At 34.0% G+C, this 25,945-nt stretch overlaps 1 protein-coding gene across 1 annotated transcript; it reads right to left on the bottom strand.

Annotated features, from left to right (window-relative positions):
• Positions 1-178: 178 nt before the first annotated feature.
• LOC139692082 (nose resistant to fluoxetine protein 6-like) lies at positions 179-25,945 on the bottom strand. Its single transcript, XM_071590114.1, has 12 exons — positions 25,598-25,945; positions 23,359-23,609; positions 21,906-21,985; positions 20,244-20,482; positions 19,189-19,346; positions 13,809-13,977; positions 13,491-13,708; positions 13,036-13,168; positions 9,317-9,506; positions 6,648-6,790; positions 1,459-1,567; positions 179-240 (listed from the first exon to the last, which is right to left on the bottom strand). Exons 1-12 carry the CDS (start codon positions 25,943-25,945, stop codon positions 179-181), a joined length of 2,100 nt encoding a protein of 699 aa, XP_071446215.1.

Raw genomic sequence — 25,945 nt, 5'->3', positions numbered from 1 at the left:
TCTGATTCTTTTTGTTTTACTCATAACTGATAATCAATAATAAATCCTGTTATCATTTTATTCGAGAATTAAGGAGCACATTTTCATCCACTATAAAATTTAATCTGCAAAAAGGGATACTTAAGTGTCATAAGCAAACAAGTTTTTTATCTTAATTCTTTTACTCCCATTGATCAAGTCACTGGTGTTTATTTTTTTCTTGGTTATCTATTGAGTCATGTTTCTTCTCAACTTTTTTGCCTGAAATGAAAGAAACCGTACTGTTATTAAGTTATTGGAGGCGGATGCAGGTCTCTTTTAAGTGCAAGATATTGTCAAATACATACAATTGAAATTTCCAAAATATTACACGCCAAGCAGTAATAAAGATAATATTAATAATTTTCATTTGATTTGCCAACTAATCTCTTTCATTTAATTAGCCACTTTGAAATCCCAATCCATACTCCCCATATTGCCCTTTCATCATATGCATAATTTAATTAAAAGTGTCTCAAGTGGGGTTACCTATGGCTATGTAAACTGGTTTACAGCAACATCAATTAATAGTAAACTGCCTATTATGGGATGGCTGCCTAGTAATGAGGACATACTTGTCTACTGACTGGAGAACCCAGGTTGAAATTAAATTAACACTCCCAGCTTCAATCATGCTGCGTAATCTTTCATGCTCTAGATTTTCTTGGGGAACTAACTGCCTGTATCGCAAGGTAAGGAACTGGCTCTCCTACCATATTGTGAGGATTTCAATTTTCACTAGGGCTTAATATTAGGTAAGCTTCACTCATAACTATTGTCCCTTACACCTTCAGATTGGTTCAAGGGGTGATAATCCAGTTGTGCCAAGGGGAAATGGAAATTTTTTAATGAACCAATAGTCAATTATGTTGGAAAATTTTGCACAGAGTCAGCTAATTTTTACTTCCTTCATTAACATTTCAGTAATGATTAGGATGCACACTTGGGTGAGACTGAATTCAAAGCATGTGTAACTCTCTTTTTCAATATTGTAATTTTACTGCTGCAGACATTTTACACAGGATTCCAGTATTCTATTGGAAAGAAATTTAGTTCCCAAGTGTATTCCCCCTCTTGTTATGCATTGCAATCTGGGATGTCATTTTAACCTGAGTAATTCTATAATCGATGGTTTCAGGCGTTATTTTATGGAATCGGTTCATTCTTAAGCGGATAAAATAATACTTTGTAATTCCACAGATTTATTTCACAAACACACGACCCGGGTTTCGACGTACAACGTCATCTTCAGGTGAAGGTCAGACCTGAAGATGACGTTGTACGTCGAAACCCGGGTCGTGTGTTTGTGAAATAAATCTGTGGAATTACAAAGTATTATTTTATCCTGAGTAATTCTGACAACATTCTGGGATGATGCTCCATAAATAACATAATATATATCAGTTATAGTTGAAATTTTAGAAAATTATGCTATGTTACCTTTTCTAAAAATTAATGATGCCAGTGATGAAAATGGTGCTTCCACAAGTAGATATAAAATGACTGAGAACACCATTGTAACTGCAACATCAGCTATGAATTCTCGTACCTGTAAAAGGACATTGCCATTTTAGTAAAAATCTTTCTGGATAGCAACTACCAGAAAGGTCCAAAATGAGTGTTTCATATCAACTCTCATAATTAGAAATGCCAGGTTACTTCTTATCTTTTATTTACTGGTTTTGCATTGAAATGCTGCTTGTGAATTTCTATTCAGATGTATGATATTCCAGCCTTTCTACCAATGTATTCTATATTTATTGTTTTTACTTGGACTATAAATTTTCTTAATTACTATTTATATTTTTAATAGCCTAAAAAGTATAACCATCATAATGGCCAATATTTCATACCCCTCATGTTGACATTAATTTTAATATTAATATGACTACTTTTGTGGAATCACTTTTGGCCTTACTAATGATTATGATGGTTCTGTGTATTGCGACCAGAAAAAAAATCTATCAGATATGATAGCATACATGTGGCCATTAGTAGTCAAATAAGTCCACTATTAAAAAGGTCAGGATTGCATTATGTAAAATAATGAAAACAATCTATCATATGGGAAATTGGAAGGTTTATGTGCTTTTTATTCATATTCTTTGATATTAGTTTAATACATAATGGAGATGCTGAAGGAAATACAAGTTAGGCTATACCATGGTTAAACATAGACTTAGAAACAGCATCATCAGTTCACATGGCTTCCCAAGTGCCAATGCAATCTAAGGTCAGTATTCAGTTTTCATGAAATGTAGCTAAATTTAAAAAAATTAGGTGGGGTAGGAGAGTGCCAAAGTGTAATAATCCTGAAGTTTTAATGGGAGCGAATATGAAGGAGTACCAAGATAAGCTTAAGAAATATGTAAATGAGGATAGGGGCATAAAAATGGCTGGGGGAAAGTGGATGAGCTTAAAATCAGATGAAAGAAGTAGCTAAGAAAACCATAGGAATAGAAGAAAATTAATAAGCCTAAGGTTATGGGAGAGATGCATAAAAGGATGGATGAAAGAAGAAAATGGAAGAATGAAAACAGGGAGAAGAATGTAGAGAGAATTAAACAAAATTTAAGTGAAAAACTAATAGAGCCAAGATAATATGTTAGAAAGATTAGAGGAATGATATGGAGAACATTTAGAGATACAAGAAGTTCAAGAGTAAAGTGAGATTGTGAGAAAATTTTCAGGATATGACAAGGGGTTAACTATACCTACCATAACAGATTCGATGGGCAAGTTATTTATTATTAAAGCCAGAAGAGATTTGGAGATGGTGGGAAGTAAATAAGAGGAATGTGATATAGACAAGGGTAGCCAAGGTTCAGGATGGTTAGATAGTGAGATAGAAAAAGTACTATAAGAGATGAAGATGAATAAAGCAGGAGTAGATAATTTTTCCATGGAAAAAAACTGAGATGGAATCTTCTCAGTCCATATGGAATAAACTTTTGAGGAATGACTTTTCTCAGTGAATTGTCTTAGGCTAATTTTGTTCCCCAATTTGGAAAAATTGAAAAGCAGCTAGCTTAGGTGATGTCTATAGGATGATAAGTTTCATTTTACATGGATAAAATGAAGTTCTTAGAATTATTAATATAAGGTTACAAAATTATGGAGAAAGTTATCTAGGCAAAGATCATGTTAGGTTTAGAAATAGGAGAGGAATGCAATCATCTCAAAGAAATAATTTTGGATAAGAAACAAAGTTCTCACAAAACTTTTAAGCAAAAAGTGATAAGGGACCATCCAAAACCTGCCGTTAAATGGGCAAAGTACCTTGAATGAATTAAGTATAGACTATATACCCATGTCATAATTTATCCTGAATTTTTTGTGTACCCTGTAGCTCTTGTGTTTATAATAAAGTTGTGTAAAAATTATTTGAGTGTCCCATAGTATGAGAGCACGAAACATTAGTATCTTTATGCAAATTTTTCTGTGAAACACATTAAAATTGCAAGTGTAAAATTTTGAGAATTTTTATCAATAGCTCTTCTCTTTTACATGGTTGAATGAAAAGAACTAAGATGTTTCCATCCATGGGAAGAAGAAACTTGGACAAGGTTTAGAATCTTAAGTAAACCTGATTAAGGAATGCTTAAAAAAGTGCATTATCACCAAAAATTCCCAATACAAGGATACCAGTTTATGTTAAGGAACTTTTAAAAGGTAGACAATAATACCATATTATGCTACTGAAAGAAATATGTGTATATTGGTTATGAACCATGGTGAAGTTACCATCAACTCTGTTCATGTCAATCACAAGAACAGTGTTTTGAGGGAACAATTTATACCAAAACTTAAGCAATATCATTTTAAATTAACACTATTATATCAAGAAAGAAAGACTGAGTATTCCTAAAGACTGTGAAAAGAGGATGTAAGAAAAAATGTATAAACTAGTGGTTTAAGATTTTGCTAGTTCAAATAAGAGTTGCGAACATCCTGAATGTCACTTGCAAACAACCTGCCTTTTTTTCTTGGTTATATATTATCAAAATTAGACTAAAGAGTACAATAGAAAGAGTTAATTAATATGACTGATGTACATAATACACTGACCCTTCCAGCAGACTTCAATATTGATTTGATATACATGTAAGAGTTCACACTTTCTGATGGCCTCAAGAGATGAGCTAGTAAGAGCAGTTGTGGCATACTGATGGGATCTTTCATGTCAGAAAGATTGAAAGCTAGTAGTTGATGAAGCATGCATACCTGAACAAGGTAGGTATAAAGATATTTTACCCTACTCGTAATGGGTGATGTGGTTAAATGAAAATGTGGTCAAGGAAAGTATCTTGAAACAATATCAATACATTTACAATGAAATTGTAATGGTCACAATAAACATGGGAATTAATCTTGTCAGCTATGAAACTCAAGCCATTTAGGTGGCTGCCATGATCATTCTGGTAAATAAGGCTACTATTTCCTCATGATATTCTTGCACATCTGAGCCAATGTAAGCAGAAAATAGGGCAAAGAGGACTGCCAGTGTTTCAATGAAGATATGGAATTTAGGGTCACATGGAGTATAGAAAAGTTGGAAAACATCAACTGAGAAATTGAATAAGGAAATACAGTTTTGACATTAAGTTAGTGTAAAGTGAGATGGCAAACAGCAAGAATTATTGGAGTATGGCTTTGGGGTAATTAATACTTGAGGTAAAATACAAAGAAATGTTAGTAAGTTGTAGTACTGGACATAAATTAGTTCTTAACTAGAGAACAGATGAGTGCTTGTTTTTTATAAGGAGAAATAAAAGCAGGTGAAGAAAATTTATTGTTGTGATCAGGGTCTCTTATTATGTTTATAGAAAGGGTAAGATATGAAGGATTCGTCAGCCCAATTTTTGACCCCATTTAAAAAAATATTGCATTAAAACCATACATTTGATTTTGCACTTGACAAAGATAGTAGCATGGTCATTGCAGACGACTGGGGACAGGGTAAATAAATAAATATTAGAATGGATTGCATAATTCCAAGACAATTAGTAGAACAATAAATCTGGTGGGGCAGAAAGGGAAATTAAGCATAATCAGAATGCCGTTTGGTGTTTTGTGGATTTAGGGAAGGTAATTGAAAAAGTAATGGATAGCATTAATGAGCAGAGGAGTAGATGGGAGGATTAGGCATTATATTTTCTTGGATTATTAAGCCATATCCCTAGTCAGCCAGCTTTTTTCAGTCATCTTTAGGCACACTACAAGATCAAGGTGAGAAGTGTGGGGTAAAAATAATGAGAAAAAGAAAGTAACAACATTCTCATTAAGTTCAAATTTCAAGCATGAGGGAATAAATTATAGTAAGTAAAATGAATTAGGTGTTGGTAAGACAGAAATATTGTAAATTCACGAATACTTTGATGTCAATGTGTTGCATATTTCTGCCGCACAGTTTTCAAGGGAAGATATGTGGATATATGTATATGTAATTTTTTAAGAAATCTACTTTGAGAAGATGAGTTGAACAGAGTGAGAGATAATCATTGAAGTGGTGGAGAAAAGTGCTAGGGAAAATTTAGGAAAGAGAGACAAAGTGAATGGATGAAATACTGAGTGGCATAGGCATATTGAAGGCTGTGATAGAAGAAAGAATGTTTGGTGGGAAGGGAAGAAGTAGGAAGATGATATGCTGTTTAAGGAGCATGGAGGGGGGAGAAAGTTTAAAGAATTGAAGAATATATGTTGTGAGACATTAAATTTATGAACAACTGATCTTCATGCATAGCCATCATCTTCATTCTTCTTCACTGTATCTTGATTTATTCTTTAGCCTCTGTAATGACTTGAAAATATTTGCATCCATGTAAAAACATGGTAAGCTTGAAAGTAAACATTGTGTGGGATTTCATATCGATATAGTCGTGATTTCTTATCATTATTATATTTATATCACCTGAATATGAGTATGTACTATATATTGCTGGGTACTGTATTTTACTGTTAACCCGAGGGCTTTGTATTTTGACCCTGCCTTTGGATTCAAGAATTTTAGGCTTAATAAAAGGAAATCTTTCAAGATTTGTATTAACTAGGTATTGACGTTTAATTAGAATATAAAGTTTTTTTATCATAATTCATCATTAATATAATTTTTTATGAAAGTCTCATTCATTTTGCTTTTCAAAGAAATTATTTGGAAAATAAAATTAAAGTTACCTATGTAATATACATGGAAGGAGATATAATGACTCTATAAAGGGGAAGAATGTAAGAACAGTTATTAATTGACTAGTGAAAATGCTTCATTAGATGGGTACATTATTAGTCTATTTAAGTAATTGTTATAAAGGTCATGAAGCATGTAGATAATGCTCAAGGAGAATTAACAGATAATCTGTCATGGTTTTCTCATAAATGCGGGGGATGCTCAAGTAAGTGACAGCAGCCATGGCAATAAAAAAAATGATTTAATACAACTTCAAAGACCCCTAGTGCGAACCCAGTTTAGACTAATCAGATCTAATCTAATGTTAGGACATAATCAGTACACAGGTGGCATATTGTTTTGGATAAAAATGACACCTATTATGTGTTACAGGGGTAAGATTTATGGTTCCACTGCCTCAGATACATAATTTTATTTTCTTGGCTGAACAAAAACTTGCACTTACCAGTCTGTATTGATCCTTGTAGTCACTTGAACGTATTGATCCTAAGTTGGTGAGCAGGACTGCAAAATGCACAAGAAACATGCAGTAGGCAATGCTGCTTAGCTGTTTGAAAATTTTAGCTGAAAGAATTTGATTGATAGGACCTGCAATGTACAAAATACTACAAGGTAGAAGCATGATAATTTTTTATGCATTGGTTAACCATTAATGATATTCTATTTCGAGTTTTTGCAATTTTTATTGGCATCAGATGAATATTACCCTGATCTATAGTAATGGAAGCTTAAAGGACCAAATATTATGATTTTAAATCAATAATACATCATGACGAAACTTGTACAGTAAGTCTTTTGGTATGTAAGGTGTCAATCTTATAACCAATATTGAATATTCAATATTGTCTATAGGGTTGACATCTTACATATTCACAGCCATTAGCTCACACCATCTTTGGGTCTTTTTGTTGTTGGAAACCCAATTGGAATTATTCACAGGGTTTGAGTGTTTGGGTCAGTAGTTGGTCACTGGCGAGGAAGTAACATTCCCGCAAACTACTGCAGAAGGGTGTTTTGGTTAAGGGGTTGTGGTTGGTCACTGTTGTGGGATTTCTTTTCCCTAAAACCTTCACAACAAAAAATTTTGTTTTCATTGCGGGACGAGTGGCGCTAACTTATTACGGCTATCGTAGTTTTCATTTTATTTTATTAATGTATAAGGCTGTAGAGCTCAAGTTCTTCGATTTTGATATGTAATGGAGAAGAAGTCAGTTCCACAGGGAATACAAGCCTTCATCATCACAGGTTGCCAACCTGAAGTTTGATTTTTAGCCGCTCTCCAAATTATTTTCTTTCTTGCAATTCTCTCCATTCGTCTTAGCTTCTTGCCCTGAGATTTTTGATTAGCTACCTGCTCCCCATAGTTTATGTAGGTATTTGTTGTTATGTTTCCTTCAGTAAATTATCATGCCTCAGGATATATCCATCACTTTTCTTCTTCCACCTTTGAGTGTCCTCCATAGTGTTCTCTCTTCAAAGTACTTATTCATTTGCTACTCTTGTCTATCTATTTCATTTCCGCCATTCTTTGGTAGGACCTCTTTTCCATCTCCTCCAATCTTCTTTCCTCTAATACTCCAGGTTAGTTTCTAGAGAAAATCCTTGCAGTTTGGCAAGTTAAACTTCATTTGATGAAATTATGAGGTAATTAATTAACTGCTGAGTTTTATCTAACAATAAATTTAACATACAACCATTAACTTAATAATTATTTTTTGATGGGTAGGGGATCCACAGGTACAAAATACCAAATTTTTGGGTTTCCACATAAATTTTCAAATCTCTTGGGATGAACACATAAATACTCTAACCAGTAAGTTAAGCTCAGCCTGCTCCTTAATAAGGCCCATTAGATCCACTATCTCAGTAGCTGTTCTCTGTACACTATACTATTGGAATTTTATTCTCACATAGCCTATAGTATCCTTTACTGGGGTTCTTCATCGAAGGCCTTGGCCATTTTCAGGGTCCAAAAAAGAGCCATTCGACTCATGACTTTTGCTAAACACAATGCCCCTTGCCGTCCCTTGGATGTAATGCCAGTGCCATGCATTTATATTTTTCATGTAGTAGTCCATGCAAAAAGAAATCTGAGTATGTGAAAAATTGCGATATCCATAAATATTGTACAAGGCAGAATGATTGGCTGCATGTTTTATATATACGCCTAAAAAATACAGGTGCTGGTCCAAATTTTATGGGCCTTCAGCTTTATGATAAACTCCCAGCTGAGATTAAGACCCAAAAAAGTGTGGATGCATTTCAAGTCAATCTGCTTAGATTCTTAAAATTAAAAATGTTTTATTCAATTGCTGAATTTTGTAATAATGCCTTGTATGGGTCTTGTATCCATTGTATGTATTTTGTTGGTTTACCCGGGCGTGTCCTATATTAAGTGTAACAGTTGTAACAGCTTGATCGCTGTACAAATAAAATGTATTATAATTAACTTTTAGCCATTTCATCATTCCATTCCAAACTATTCAATGGACAAATTTAGAGTGTTATCTCCTATATAAGCTGCAGCAATAAGGCTAGGGCATTCATTTATGAAATATGCATCATCTGCATACAAAATGAGGTTGGAAGGAATGTAATGAGGAAGTTTATGTAGCATTATTAAAAACAAAAGAGATCTCAAAACTGAGCCTTGCAGGAAACCATATGGAATTGAGAGGGCAGAGGATATCAGGCATATGATTCCACACTCTGTGAATGCTCAGAAAGAGATGATTGGAACAGAGTTAATTGTACAACTGTGATACCATAATATGAAGGACAAAATTAAGGATTACTGGATGAAAAGTCTCTGGCAGGAGTTTGCTTCTCAAAAAAGGTTTTCACATTAATGATGTTCGCAATGAGTTTCTCATCTCCTCTTGCTAATAAATCCATATAATTTTACTTAACTGAGGATATTGGTGGCTTTGGTTGGAACTGTATATGACATGCATATTAATTTAAGGTTTTTCCAACTGATGTTCTGTGGTCACCACTTATGTTGTCTATGTACACTAAGTACACATGTCAATAGCACTACACAGATTTTTTTTCATTTCTGTGAGATCTTATTAGCAAATCCCCACATTTTATTGCACTGGAGTTTCAACATACCTCCATAGCCCTTGCAGCATGCAAACACCAGCCAGCCTAAAGCTATGGCCCATGCAATGCGATGAGTGGATGCATATATACTGTCTGGAAATGGTTGATGTGGTGTTCCCATTTGCAGTGTTGTGTATGGTCCGTATAATACGAATATAAAAAGAGCAAAACTCATTATCCAACCACATATGACTGTTAACTGAAAAGGCAATGTAAAAAAAAGTATGAGTAAGCATGGTGATATTAAGGCCTTTATTAAATTCACTCCTAAAATTTTATAATAATATGTTGATAGTTAATTACATGTTAATTGTTATGGCAAATACATAGTTCTTAGTTGAATCCAGTTTTTACCAGACACTTATAACATGATATAAGTATCATCTATCACCCCTGTGTTTGGCTTATCTTGTGCAGCAAGATATTTTTCTGGAGTATTTATGCGCCCCTTATTTTTCATATTATTAATTTACCAAAGCAAAATGTTCACCAATTAAGAAATTCCATACTAGTACTAATTTTAATGCTATTGACATCATGGAAGGTAATGTAAAATTCAGCTTCAATAAATATAAATATCATGTATTACTATATCCTATAAACTTTCTCTTGTTTGTCCAGCATTACTTTATTGTATAGTACTTTATAACTTCTACCTACCTTCATGATATAGGGAAACACTATTCTCATCCTTCCCTACTCTGATTACCTAATGTTCTCACTTCTAATACGATAGCTTTTAACATACTACTACACTAAAAATGCCTTCCTTCCACTTTTTTTTGACTTCTTTTGATTTTGCTCAGTGACTTCCTTTCTTCTACCATATTTAAAAGTTAGTTTAAAGCCTTCTTATCCGACCTGCCTTCTTATTTCTTCCAAAAAGTCACCATTGTACACTAATCCTTCGCCCATGAAGACAAAGTCTCAGATCTCTGCGGAACAACATTTAAGTCTGTTAATCTCTTATTTGCCTATGACACCCATTATCAAGTCTCTTCCTCTTGCAAATGCTTCTTTTGCCAATGCAATTCTTCTCCTAATATATCTACTAACCATTCACCACCAAAATATAATTCAAATAAGCAAAATACTCCTCTTGTTCAAGTTTATTCCCTTGACTTTTATATTTAACTTAGTTTTCCTGTTTATTAAATTATGAATACAATGTATCTTTCCTATATATATATATATATATATATATATATATATATATATATATATATATGGCAAATGCATGTATGTATATATATATATATATGTATGTATATATGTATATATACATGTATATATATATATATATATATATATATATATATATATATATATATTTTATATATATATATATATATATATATTTTATATATATATATATATATATATATATATATATATATATATATATATATATATATATATATATATATATATATATTATATATATAACAAGCTTTGACAGCAAAAAACAATATAAAAACACATAAAACGATCATTCACACGTTATTTCTTGATCATTTCAACGGAATTCAACTCCATCTTCATCGGAAGAAATCATAGTTTCTTCATTGGAAGAATAAAAGTAAGATTATTTCTATTTCTTCCGATGAAGACAGAGTTGGATTCGTCGAAATGATCAAGAAATAACGTGTAAGTGATCTTTTTCTTATATTGTTTGTTGCTGTCAAAGCTTGTTCTTCAATATATATATATATATATAATTATTATTATTATTATTATTATTATTATTATTATTATTATTAGGTAATCTACTGGTTAAGGTAGGTTTTTGGATGGATGTAATTACTAATTAAATAATTTGTGGCCCCTAGCAAAACACAACATCCTACTCTACATCAGGCCCCTCTTAATCTCCGAGTACTTTCTTCCTCCCTTCATCCCGTCCAACATCCCTATCCTGTTCCTTGCCTTTCCTCGTTTGCCTAACATTCTCCCCTCAATTACAGTCTTCAACATCCGACTGCCAGTCAATACCCCCTTCATCCACTTTTCCTGCCTCCACAGGATTTCTCCCAACAAACCCCTCTCTTCGCCCACCATACCAAGTACTTCCTCATTTGTTTTCTTCTCTGTCCATTTCACCTCCTCCATTCTTCTCCAAACCCACATTTCAAAAGCCTCCAGTCTACGTCTATCCTCCTGCTTCAATGACCATGTTTCCGCGCCGTGCATAGCTACACTCCATATCAAAGTTTTTACGAGTCTTTTCTTAATATCCTTACTCAATGTCCCTGTCATCAACTCCCTCCTCCTTGAGAAAGCCTCTTTGCCAAGCGCAATTCTTCTCCTTACGTCCCAACTACTTTGACCGTGTTGGTCCAAAACACTACCGATATACATAAACTGTTCTACCTGCTCTAGTTTTTGCCCTCCTATTTTAATGTTTAGCTTAGCCTTTTTCTTTCTAGAAAATCGCATAACCTTTGTTTTATTAATATTGATTCTCATTTCATACCTATCGCACTGAATTTCCAATTCACTCAGCAATGCTTGCAACCCCTTGGCTGAATGACAAACTAAAGCTTGGTCATCAGCAAACCTAACTGATTTTACAAATTCCCCGCCGACTTTTATCACTACCTCCAGTTCTTCCCATGCCTCTTTAATCATTTCCTCCACATATACGTTAAACAACAACGGTGATAATGGGCAACCCTGCCTTACACCTCTCCCTAACACTGCCCAACATGACTCCCCATTCCCCACTCGCACCTGTGCTATCTGAGACATGTACAGGTTTTGGATTAGCCTCCAATCCCTCCAATCTATTCCTATTTTCTGCAATATACTCATTAGTTTTTCCCAATTCACTCTATCAAATGCTTTTTCGAAATCTACGAAACAGGCAAATACCTCCTGGTTGTATTCTATATTCCTCTCAATTTATAATCTCATTACTGCAATGGCATCATGCGTACCTCTCCCCTTCCTAAACCCAAACTGATCATCCCCTAAGTAAATATTTGCCCTACTCTCTATCCTTTTGTTTATGATCCTGAGAACAACTTTAGCTGCGTGGGGTATCAAACTTATTGATCTGTAGTCCTCACATGATGTAGCCTTTACCTTTTTCAGAATAGGAACTAAAACTGATCTCACAAAGTCTTCCGGCCAGATTCCTTCCTCATAAATACTGCGAATGAGCGCATATAACCTCTTCCTCCCACATTTTCCTAAACATTTCAATAGTTCCGCGGGAATGGCATCCACTCCCACGGCCTTCTTAAGTTTCATCTCCCTTATTGCCCTTTCTATCTCATTGTCTAGTATGCCCGGACCTAAGCTATCTTCCTGCACGTCATATTCTTTTTCAATGTCTAACTTTGTTGGTCGAATATATATATGTATGTATGTATATATATATATATATATATATATATATATATATATATATATATATATATATATATATATATATAATTATATATATATATAAACTTATATATATATATATATATAAGTTTATATATATATATATATATATATATATATATATATATATATATATATATATATATATATATATATATGTATGTATATATATATATATGTATATATATGTATGTATGTGTATATATATATATATAACAATTTATTTACACTTTATTCCATTTCAGTGATTTATATAAATTAATTTTCCTTTTGCATGTAAACCATTCCATTGAACAATCTTTGTATAACTACTTAATATAATATCCTAGGCTACCTACTTTTGAGAGGACAACACTCTTCCCTCGAAGGTTGTTCAGCACAAATCCAATCATAAGCCCTAATACATATGGTCCCATCCTGTTATGAGTGGCCATATGGATGTATTGTGTGTAATCAAGTAGCAATTTGTCTCTGGAAATTTGACACTTAGAATTAAACATTTTCAGCCAGAAATGAAATGAAAATTATATTTTTTTATATAACCCATTAAACAACATATTTCATTGAGCAAAAATACACAAGAAAGATATTACTATTCCAAATAATAGCAAATTATTCATATTTCATCATCACAATTTCTCTGCCTGAGATCGATTTTCAACTTGTGATCTTTCTGCTAGCTTGTGAAAGTGTGACCCACTAGATTTCCAAGGTCAGATTCCATTTTGAAGACGAAAACTTTGAATATTAAAATTATTCTTCTGCAAGAGCCCATACTTTTAAAGTAACTTACTCAGACCAGACTCGGAATAAAGCAGGATAGCCATTTCTAAAGGTAATGATAAACTGTGATGCAATGCATGCCATTGCAGCAAAAATCATAGGTGTTGCCCCAAAGTATTTCTGGATCCCATTTTTGTGCTTATAAGTGAACCAAAGAGGATAGAGCAAAATGGGAGATATGATGAAAAGTTGCATGTCTGCTGATAGATACCATGACTGAATGACACACTAGTGAGGAAGGAAAGAAGAGGATAATTAATAAGGAAATTTGACTATAATCACTCTTATATTTGAAAGCATTGCAATGCTATTGACTTAATATAGTTACCAGACGAGGAAATCCTAGGTAGTTGTTGAGATATAACAAGTTTAGCCACCAACTTTCTTTACAGTCTGTTGATGCAGATGAAACATACCAGTCCCACTCTGGTCCATAGTAGATATGATGCATTGTTGTTGCATAAAACCATATAACAACTGCAAGGGCAGGTGTAAGTCTGTTTGCAATGGTATGGAAAAAATAAATTTCATCATCATGATTTCAACATTTTTATCTTTACAAATCTATGTGGTTTCTTTGAATCTTCTTCAAAGGCTCTATTCTAATGAATTAATTAAATTAATTTTCCTTTTAGAAGTGCAGCAATCATATTTTTATCATAGCCTATCACTGAATCTCTAGTGAACAGGTGCATACATTTGTTTTATCTATTTTAATATATCACCCAGTATTTAGAAAATAGTTTGCATACAAATGATCATCATATGACACATTTATTCTCATTAAGAGGTGAGGTTGCTCCATCATTCCTGGACAAATTTTAGACCAACAAACTCAGTTAGTGGGCCATCATACTGCTATCCTATGTTTCATTACATTGTAATAATAATAATAATACTTTATTCATTTTGAAAAATGGTACAACCATATTAAATGTCATCAATATAAATATTACTTAATTTATAAGTTCTTAAATGTGATGAAGATTGCCACAAAAGAATTCATCCAATGAGTAAAGTGGGTGAGAAAGTAATCAGGTGTAGACCCTATTCTTAAAACAGTCCAATTTCAATGGAGTAGGCAGATAGTTATACAGTTGTATGCTCATATTATGAAATGTGTTGTAAGTTGTTGAAAATCTACAATAAATAGTATTTAGATTTGCTCTACCTTTTGTGGTGTAGTTTTGGATGTGAAATCTTAATTGGTAAGTTTCTAGATCAAGTTTCACATGAATCAAAGCCTTAAAGATATATAAACTAAATATAGTCATGATTGCACACCTAATAAAAAAGGCTTTGCAGGAATCATGTGGTGGTATACTACCTTGATCAAAAAGTTCCCGGAATAACCACCGTGTGGCGCTCCCATCGTTCCGATTTGAGTTATGTTTTTTTTGTTAAATTGGTACATCTGTTGTTGATATTCCCTTTAAATCTTAGTGTCATAACTTGACATTTGCAAAAGTTACGTAGCCAAGAGTACATCTATCTCTGTGTGTGTTGGCGATTTTTTACAATTGCAGAAATGGATTTAAATTTGCAACAACGAACTTGTATTAAATTTTGCGTAAAAAACGGATTTAGTGGCGCACGGACGTTGGAAATGTTGGAAAAGTGTTTCGCCAACGATTCTCTAAAAAAAACGGTCGTTTACCAGTGGCACGAGCGGTTCAGAAGCGGTCGTGAGTCAATCGAAGATGATGAACGCAGTGGCAGACCATCGACATCGAAAGTCGGTGAAAAAATTGATAAAGTAAAAGAAATGTTGGTCAATAACCGCAAATTAACCATCAGAGAAATAGCGGAGGACTTGAACATTGCCTATGGATCCGCCCAAGACATTGTGGTTAATGATTTGGGTTTCCGTCGTGTAGCAGCAAAGTTGGTGCCAAAAGACCTCAATTTCATGCAATAAAGAGACCGTGTTGACGTCGCAAAAGACATGATTTGCGAGGCTGAACCCGATCCCACATTCATCAAAAGGATCATTACTGGAGACGAGACGTGGGTTTATGAGTACGACACGCAATCCAGACATCAGGCAAGTGAATGGCGTTCACCAAATGAGCCGAGACCAAAAAAACCACGTCGTTTTCAGTCAAAAAAGAAGGCAATGCCGACGGTTTTCATGGATTACAACGGTGTAGTGCATCATGAATTTTTGCCAGAAGGCCAGACAGTAAACAAAGAGTATTATTTGGGCGTTATGAGACGTTTGCGTGAAGCAATTCGCCGAAAGAGATCAGAAATGTGGGCAGAAAACTCGTGGATTTTGCACCATGATAACGCACCGTCGCACAGTGCTATCATTTTTGTAATTTTTTGACGAAAAATGCAACAAATACCATCCAACAGCCACCGAATTCACCTGATTTGGCTCCCTGTGACTTCTTTCTGTTCAATCGAGTTAAAAAACCATTACGGGGAACGCGTTTTAGCAGCCGAGAGGAAGTAATGGAAAAATCGCAGGAAGCACTGATGGACATACCGAAAACCGAATATAAAAAATGTTTCGAGGATTGGATCAAGCGCTGGCATAAGTGTGTTGCAGTCGATGGGGATTACTTTGAAGGGGACAATATAGATTTAGATGAATAAACTTGTATTTTTAATTTTCTGAATAAATTCCGGGAAATTTTTGATCAAGGTAGTATTAGCCAGAGAGTGAATAGCTCTTTTGTGGTGGCAAATTTGTTTAACATGTGGGGAATGACCCCATGATTCAAATGACATTGAAAGAAGGCATGGTAAAGTGTTAAAAGATACTCACTTGAAATGAGAAAGTTGAGCTTTCTTAACATATAAACAGCTTTACTTAGTTTATTAGTGTAAAAATAATATTCAATTTAATAGTCAAGTTAAACTATTAAAAATATAAGGAAGGACGGTTTCAAAAAAATATAAGTCATAGAAACTATTCCATAAACATCTAGGTGAGGGGGCCTTCATTAATTTGCACCTCCCTTTGGTGAATTCTTAGAATCATTCTGACCTCTGTGGAACTAAAGAGGTAACACAAGATAGTAATTAACCTGATGGTTGGCTTTGTTATAAGAAGGCTCAAGCTTAGCCATTAAATATGTGAGCTTCAAATAATAATAGTACCGGGGTAAGTTCCTTTTTTTCTACCACCTTAGGTTTTCCAGGAATGTTTGGTAGCCAGCAAAATAAAAAGTTTGAATTTTAGAAGGGGTTTCCTGAAAACATCATCTGAATCCAAACCTGTAACTTTCCAGTGTCACTGTAGCCAAATGCATTGAACTATTGCACTATATTGAAATGCTAATATGTTATGCAAATATGCTTTCAATATGTTATGCAAATTCCATAAAGTTACGCTTGAGACAACAAATTTCAGAACTATTTCACTGCTAGATATTATTAAAAACTAATTTAATGAGGCATATTACTTTGGCATTACTTTTTTGGAGTGAGTGAGTGAGAGTTGTATTATTATTTAATATTGATGAATTAATATGTCTATAGGTAAATATATATATATATATATATATATATATATATATATATATATATATATATATATATATATATATATATATATATATATATATATATATATATATATATATAGATGGTGAAATTGAAGGAAAATGTGTTATTTTTTGGGAGTAAAACTTCGGTATAATAGAATTACTGTAAATGTTGACTGAATGCAGTTACAATGGAATACATATGCATAACCATAAGTTAGAGTTCACTCAGTACGAAGCCCTGTATGGCATGTGAAATTCACACATTAGGGTAGGGGGGCCAGTTCCTTTTCCTGTGCCGGTTATGGTTTCTCAGGAATATCTGGTACCTGAAAAATCTGAAAGCTTATGTGGAGCTGAAGGTGCCCAGAGAGGCTTGCTCAGGAATCAAACCCGGTCCCTCCAACCAGTAGTGCAAGACTCTATCCCTGGACTTTGGCAAACCACACACACATACACACATTATATTTATATATATATAAATTCTACTCCGTCTTCATCAGAAGATAGAGAAGTAGTCATTACTTCTCTATCTTCCGATGAAGATGGAGTAGAATTCCATCAAAATCATCAAGAAATAACGTTTGAGTGTTCCTTTTTTTGTGTTTCTATATTGTTTGTTACTGTGTAATGTGTGTGTGTATATATATATATATATATATATATATATATATATATATATATATATATATATACATATATATGTGGGTCGCGCTAGTCCAGGGGGTAGAGCATTGATATACTGACCAGAGGATCCCGGGTCTGATTCCCGGGCAAGGCACTCTGGGAACCTGCAGCTCCACCCAAGCTATGTGATTTTTCGGGTACCAGATCTTCGTGGGAAACCATTACCGGTACAGGGAAAGGAACTGGCCCCCCTACCCTGATGTGTGAATTTTACATGCCGTCGGGCTTAGTGCTGGGTGAACTCTGCCATTACCTACCAAACCGACCTTCGGGTGAATTACTGTGTTATATATCACATACATACTGTGTTATATATCGCATTTAGATTTTCAATTAAGAAAAATGAATAACATAGCTTTTCTTTATAAATTACTGCATAACAAGAATGATTCCTTAGAACACCTGAGTACAATATATTTCAGAGTACCTCCACATAACACAAGGTATGAAGCACTCTTTGAAATTAGATATTATACACAATATTACACTTACTCTTTACCTATAAGCCTGATGAGAGATGCCAGCAGTTGTGATTATATTGACCTATTTTCTATCTCACTAGGATCCCTAAAGATAATGTTATTACTAATATACCTGAAGAATTTTTTAGAATGGTAATTTTTGCTGTATGGATATTTGTGCAGGCCAATAAGTTATTCCTAGTGCCCAATGGGTAAATTTTCTTAATTAATGCTACAATGTCTATTTAATGACTACTACTAATATTTATCATTTTGGAAATCATCTGATCTATAACAAGTACTATATTTCTTATGTTGTTTCCATTTTTTAATTTGGAATATTATTTAATATTGATATTTTGTATACAATAATTAATCGAACAAGGTATGTTTGTGCACCTGTATACCATATGAAAATGTACTTCATGTATTGCAAATCAAGCTTCTTCTTTAATTCTAAATTATATTTTAATTCTCTATAACAAGTATGTGTCTTTTTGTACTATGAACTCTTATGTAAATGTTTTTTTATAATCGTGGAACTAATCTATGCTGTTACCTTTCTTTTTTTTTAATGGTTATTCCCGTCATTAGATATCTATCTAAATAAACATATCTACTTCCTGTTATCAAACGGGAAGAGGCTCTTTACTCATGCAATAAAACAGGGGCATAAGATAAAAATTATGTATGGCAGCACTAGTCAAGAATTCTAGGATTTGTGGTACAGCAATCAGTACATAATTCATCATTCCCAACAATTAGGGCATTGTTCCTCATTTCTTTGGAGTAAATGCCTCACAAACCTATGTCAATTATTGGAGGGGTAGCAAGTGATGGGTGTGTTTTGATGCACCCAACTGGCCTGAGGGGTTAATGCTTCAAAATAGTATATGACAAATACTGGCATATAAATACATGTTGATTCCAATGATGGCTTAGTGCTAATTTTGTACCTTATGGTGCAATTCATAGAAAATATGGTTGAAATCAGTTTGGTATAGAGTGCAGTACACTGTTTTATTAAACTTGAGCAAATGAATATTGAAAATTTTTAGTTGGGTACCTTAAGTATCGCTGTACAATTGATGAAATTTGATTGCTTTTTTCTTGGTCCAGATCATTGGCATAATTGTAACCTCTGAGGAGACCTCCAAGGAGGAAAAAGGAATCCACACTCATCATGTTTGCAGTGAGAGGCATCCAGAAGAGACTCGCAAGTGACTGCAATAAATTTGAGAAGGTACGTGGTTATTTATTTGCCCTCCATATTGAAGAATACATACTTGTTGCTAATTTGGGAAAATTAATCTTCCTCAAACAGTGCCAAGATTAGTGGCAGAAAATTGATTCAAATAGGTTAAAAATGTTTTGATAAGGATAAAGTAGTGGTAGAATGTAAAAGTTTTTGTACATTCTTACTAAATGAAAAAAATCATTACATCATTATACTCTTTGGATTCAAGAAAATATGGATCTAGGGAATTGTTCTATATAATAATATGCCTCTTTGCCCAAAGATTACATTACAATTACTTGCAATACTTTCAAGGCATTTAATAATTGTGCACTTAATGGTTAATATTTCCACGAGTTAGGTTGCATTTATTATTAAGCTAAATCATACTAAAATAAAATGATGGCTGTTTCAAGGCTATGTGTACAATTATTGTCCCAAGAAAACAGTACCCTTATAGGAAAAACATCAATGTAGACAATTGAAAATCATGCCAAATAAAATCCTTATTCCTAAAATAAAAAAATTATACATAAATCCTCTGTCATCAATCTGAATGTTGGTGTGGTAGGTGGAGGTAGGGGTGAACCCAGCAGCATAGGAAATTCACCCATTGGAGCATGGGGGTCTAGTTAATTCAAAGTGCTACCAGAGGGTTATTAGGAAGATCTTGTGCCTGAAAAATCACACAGCTTAGGTAAAGCTGAGGGTACCCATATATGTCCCTGTGAATGAAACTTGGGCTGGGATGGATGTATGTATATTAAAAATTTTCTTATTGAAGTATTTGTTAAGTAATAGCTGCAGCTATGAATTAAGGCTTTCTGGCGTGAATGGTTCCAAAGTTTCAAATACTTTGGGACTCTGAGGCTTTCTCAACTTACTTCCTTTAGATGTCCTTTGTTGAGAAAAGGCTCTCTTGTCAGGAGGAGTACTTTATGAGTCAAGGTGACCCATATTGTACTAAGGAAGCGAACTCCATCCAAGCAATCCAAAGTTGTTGATGAGTTACGTGAGATTGCTGGTCCAGAACCCAATATTTTTTTAATGTTTGCAGGAACAGAAAATGACACCAGAATATTCCTTCCAGGAAACTTTGATAGATTCAAACAGCATGGTTTTTCTGGAGATAGATTCCACTTTCATTAAAAGAAGGTCAGGCATTTTCATCAACATATCAACATCTGAAAATAACTTATGGATTGAGATTGAAGTGCAAGTAATGCAGTTTCCATAAAAACTAAATTAATGAAGTGAGAAAAGGCAAACTTCCTTGGATTGCCAAAAAATGCAATTCTATACAAATCTTGTGAAGATGACTTAATATGTGAATTGTTAATTAAATGAAGAATAAAGGATATCTTTCCACTGTCCTTTATTCACGTACAACCGGTTTCAATGCTCAAGCGTCATCATCAGATACCTGATGATGACGCTTGAGCATTGAAACCGGTTGTACATGAATAAAGGACAGTGCAAAGATACATTGTATTCTTCATTTAATTGAAATGAATTTCCACAAGGTTGAGCCGGGAACTATTGAATGTGAATTGTTCATTAATTCCTTAGAAAATCCAACAATACACTGTAGATATGGTTTTGATTGATCGATGTATCAAAGTTTACAAAATGGTTGAGGCCCCAGGCACATTATAACATACAGTTTTTTCAATGTCGAATGAAACATTGGATGCAAAAAAAATTGCGACAAGATGGGTGCTGCATTAGCTTTCAGTGGAGAATAAATACAATTGTGTAGTCCATTTAGAGGCTGGTTTGGTGCTTTTCCATCCGAATCCTGATGAGTTTCTGCATTAATACATATCTGGGGATGAAAAATTAATACAATATTATACTCCAGAGAAAAAGCAGTTGAAACAGTGGGTTTCTAAAAGCAATCCTGGCTCCAAAGAATGTGAAGATGGTAAAATCAGCCGACAAGGTGATGGTCGTGAACTTTTGGGATGCGTATGGAATCGTTTGCATCAGTTACTTGCAAATAGGACAAATGATAAATGGAGAGCATTATTTGTTACTATTGCACTGGTTGAGTGACAAAATAAAAAAGTCCTCATTTGGCAAGGAAAAATTCTCTATTGTTAAGACAATGCATGGGTGTACCTGTGTTCATCTACTCACAGTAAACAGCAGCTTTGGCTGTCAGTGACTTTTTTGATTTTCAAATTTAAAAAACATCTTGATGCAAAACTATTCACTTCAAACAAGGTCATTGTCATCCTAGATTTTGTTATTGAGGATCTTCTGAAATCAGAATTTTTGATCGGCTAAAAATAGCTGGAGAAAAATGATGGGAAGGGTGTATTGAGCTAAAATGAGACTGAAAAATAATCCCCCCAAATAATTTGTTTTTTAATATTTTTCCAAGGATTTATTGAACAACCCATGTATATCATGAGAGTGTTTATCAGTATGAACAATTACTAACTAGGCATGTTCAAGATTTGCATATAAATTTTTACTATTGACACTGTTGCACTTTTACTTTATTTCATTTTCAATACTAATCTTAACCTATATTAATATACCTTGTTCAGTTCCCGTTGATGAAAGTAAGTCACAACCAGTTCCAGCAACAGAAACCATGACTAAGAGGAATAAAAACCATCTGTAAACAGAGAAGATGAGATTGTTTAAAATTTCACCTTAAACCATTTTTTATTCAAATTTATTTTATCTCACTGAAAATATACTATGGATATTAACTGACGATTCACCAAGGAAAGATCTGTGATTGACATTCTAGTACTAAAATTTATTGACTTTACTATTCTAGTATGTATTAGACTTGAAAATAATGACACCGCATTTTCCTGTTTTTGAAAAAAAATTATAGTACCTGCATTTTTCTTTTCTAATTTATTTATATTTATATGGAACTAGGCTAGTTAAAGGTTGGTACGAGGGTCATCCGGAAAGTAGTACCCGTTCGTGAAATAAAGACACAAAAGTAAATATTAACAAACATAAAAAATTTTATTTGAAAGAGGATACTTTAAACTACTTCTCAACATAATCTCCAAGCAAATTAAGGCATTTGTCATAACGTGTGACAAGTTTCTGTATTCCTGCTGCATAGTCCTTCGCCGCCAGCTCATTGAGATACGCGAGGGACCCATCTTGCACAAATTTTTGCATAATGCAGATGGTGTTTAACAATTTCATGAACAATTGTTCGAGAAACATTGGGAAAATGCTCACAGATGTCATCAATTGTGATGCGCCGATCGTTCCTCACGAATTCGTCAACTGAGCTCACCAGTTGGTCTGTAATGACAGACGGTCTCTCCGAACGCTCATCGTCGTGTGTGTTCCCCCTCCCCATGTTGAAGTTGCGACACCACCGCCGAACAGACGACTCGTCCATTACATTGTCTCCATACACCTCCTTTAATTGGCGATGAATATCACATGGGCGAACGTTTCTTGCATTGAGGAATTTAATCACTGCCCTCACTTCACAACTGGCGGCGTTCTCAATTTTTTTAAACATTGTAAACAATCACAGAAACAACACAGGCAATGCTAGCGTCACGCAACTTGGCTCAGAGAAGGCAGACAAGCCACTGAAGCTATCTGACCTCGTCCAGCGGCTACTCGCGTCGTCAGCACTTCATGCGGCACGAACGGGTACTACTTTCCGGATGACCCTCGTAGAAATAATTTTTCTTCAAGTCAAGAAAAGTAGAATTTTAGGACAAATATTATGATATGGCAATAGTTATTGTGACTATAAGGATGGGGAAAATCACTTTCATAAACAAATGCTCAATTTTACTCAAAATATGATGGCTCTGTTTACTTACTAGATAAATGTTATAATTGTTATGTTTGAAAACAGATTATATGGTAAATTATTCATATTATTTAGCTTAAAGACCCACAGTGCACACTTGTAAGCTTTAGTATCATTTGTAAAATATGTACAGAATAACAGTCGATGGATATTTCTGTTACACTCATATATTAAACAAAACATACATGAAAGGGTTGTTCAAAGTCCATTTTTCCTTGTTAGACAAATTTCTAGTAGAATGAGAGGCACATGCTTCATTGTCTATGCATAGCGTGATGTTAAAGATGGGATCCTTCTCAGAAATCATTGCTGATATAGTGTTGATTACATACTGCATATATATTTCAATTTCTTTATGAGAACAAGTTGATGGCATGCAAACAGCCATCTGACTCAAAGAAAATACTGGTATAACTGGCATGTACTCCTTTGACTCCTGTAAATGAAAGAAAAAAATGTGGTTTTGTACATTGTTATTATAGTAGCTATTTTAATAACACTGGTGTCCATAGATCTCCATAAATTTAAGGCATCTCTAAACAAAACTTAAAGCCAGTTATGATAAATTTTTTAAAAATTGAAAAAATACCATATGTACTCTTAACTCAATTGCATGCATGTCAAGAATGAATCCCCTTTAGTGAAGTGCTGAAGGACAAAAAATAATATATGGTTTGGTGACACCATATACTGTGGAATTAATATCTAAAATTTAAAAAAATGCATTGGCATGGATAAAAAACGTTAAATTTTGGTGCTGAAGACATAAACAGAAAGTGTATACTAGATTGTAATGAGTTACATCAAGTAGTCTTATGCCTAATGATGGGGATTTGAAGGAATCCAATGAAAAGAAGGAAACTAAGTAGTATACAGCAAGTAGGGGGTGGTAGTGCAGATTCAAGAACACATAATTTTTTAGGCAAAAGAATGACAAGAGAATCTGCTTCTGTGGATGAAGAAATTACTGCCAATTTTCTGCAGAGCTGAAGTAGTTGATTGAGGAGAGATATTTTTAAAAGGAATAGTTGAGTTTTGGGAAAGTGTCATAGAAAAACAACTCCAAGTGGTATAGACATATGACTCTTTTAATAATGTCTGCTGTCCTCAACCATTCAGGCCATTGGGTCATGAGTATTGGGTTTAGTTTGACCTAGCTTTTGCTCATTCACTCGGGTGTGTTTGAAAACAGGGACCTTGGCGATTCATAAGCATTCCCTCGTTCAGGGTTTACAAGGATTCCTCCTATGCTAGGGACCCGTCTATAGCACAAACGAATTTGAATTAGTGAGACACTGTGTCCATCCATTATGTTGAACTTTTCTAGAAAACTTTACTAACCAAAAATAAGTGTCAACTCAAATAGTTAAGCAAATTAAGATAAAAGAGATATAGGTCTCTTGTTATTTATTCAAATAAATTTGGTGTTCAATTATATAATCCTTGTATTACAACAAAAATTTTCTAGGTATTCCATTCATCTGTGGGTATACCCAGGTTTTTATCGTGGATACACCCAAAACTCCAATTCCCATGAATTTTTCACAAATTATCTTGAATAAATCAAGCAAAAAGAGAAAATTTATGAGCGCCAAGCTACCCTCATTAAACCATCATTTCTCTTAATTGTTGAGGCATTGTTTACTTGGTCTGCACAGTTATCTACCAATAATTATTTACTTCAAAAGTTGTATGATCTTTCAGTCTACCAGGCAGTATTCTGTTAGTATTCGAAAATGTCAGCATTGAGTGGCGAATAGGCGTATCTTGTTGTTAGACGGTTGTAAGATTTTAATAATGTTTATAAACATAACACAGCATATATTCAAATGAAAATGACTAATGCATGAAAGTTACTTTAGCATGTGGTTCCAATTAACTGAGGTAGGTGTGGGTATGTATGTCCTCTGGGTATGGGGCCTTTGCTTTAATTGATGAAATCATTTTCTTGTAAGGTACCGGCACCTTGAGTTATTCTTAGGAAAGTATGAGTAGCAAGAGAGTACAATATTATTCAGTATCTCTATTTAGTGATCTAACACAATAAATGAGAAAAATGCAGTTGATAATCCTCATATGGAAGAGGATTCCTGTTAATTTGTAACAGGTGATAAAAAAGTACAACTTGAAGCTAGGTAAATAGCAAAAATAACCTAATAGCGCTTGCGGATGGGATGGAGGAAACACAAATGTAAGACTGGGTGATCAAAAGCTAGAAGAAGTGAAAACATGTTTTTAATTTGATACATAGCATCTCCAGTGATGGAAAATACAAGGAGGTAAAGTTATCAGATTAGCTTAAGTCAAAGTTTTTCACAAAAGGTGAAATGTATGAAATATAAAATCTAAACCTGAATATTAGTGAACACTTCATCTTCTACTCCAGGGTGGAATCAGGGAGCATATTGGAGTGTTTTAACTCACCCTCTTTTTATTTCTATCCTCAAGTTTTCTTCTTCCAAGCATCATTTTATCCAGAGCATTATCAATATTCTCTAAGAGAGAATTTTCTCTTGTGGTTTTTGGAAGTGATAAGCCATCTTGCAAGTCAAAATTAACTGTAACCAAGCAGTACTGACCAATAAATCTTTGATTTGTGGCTGTTTTGTCAGGGCCTTTTTCATTTTCATTGGGTGATTCCACCTCAACATTCAAACATTCATCAAAATGTCCCAGGTTACGTAGATTCCCATCTAAGAGACCTGATGGTAGCTTCACTGATGCATCAAACACTGCAAATAATGGCTTGTCAATGATAACATTTCTTATCAT

Source organism: Hetaerina americana, unplaced genomic scaffold (genome assembly GCF_022747635.1).
Source record: "Hetaerina americana unplaced genomic scaffold, ioHetAmer1.1.p SCAF_4, whole genome shotgun sequence".
Lineage (NCBI taxonomy): Eukaryota > Metazoa > Arthropoda > Insecta > Odonata > Calopterygidae > Hetaerina > Hetaerina americana.
This window is presented reverse-complemented; position numbering and strand designations above follow the sequence as displayed.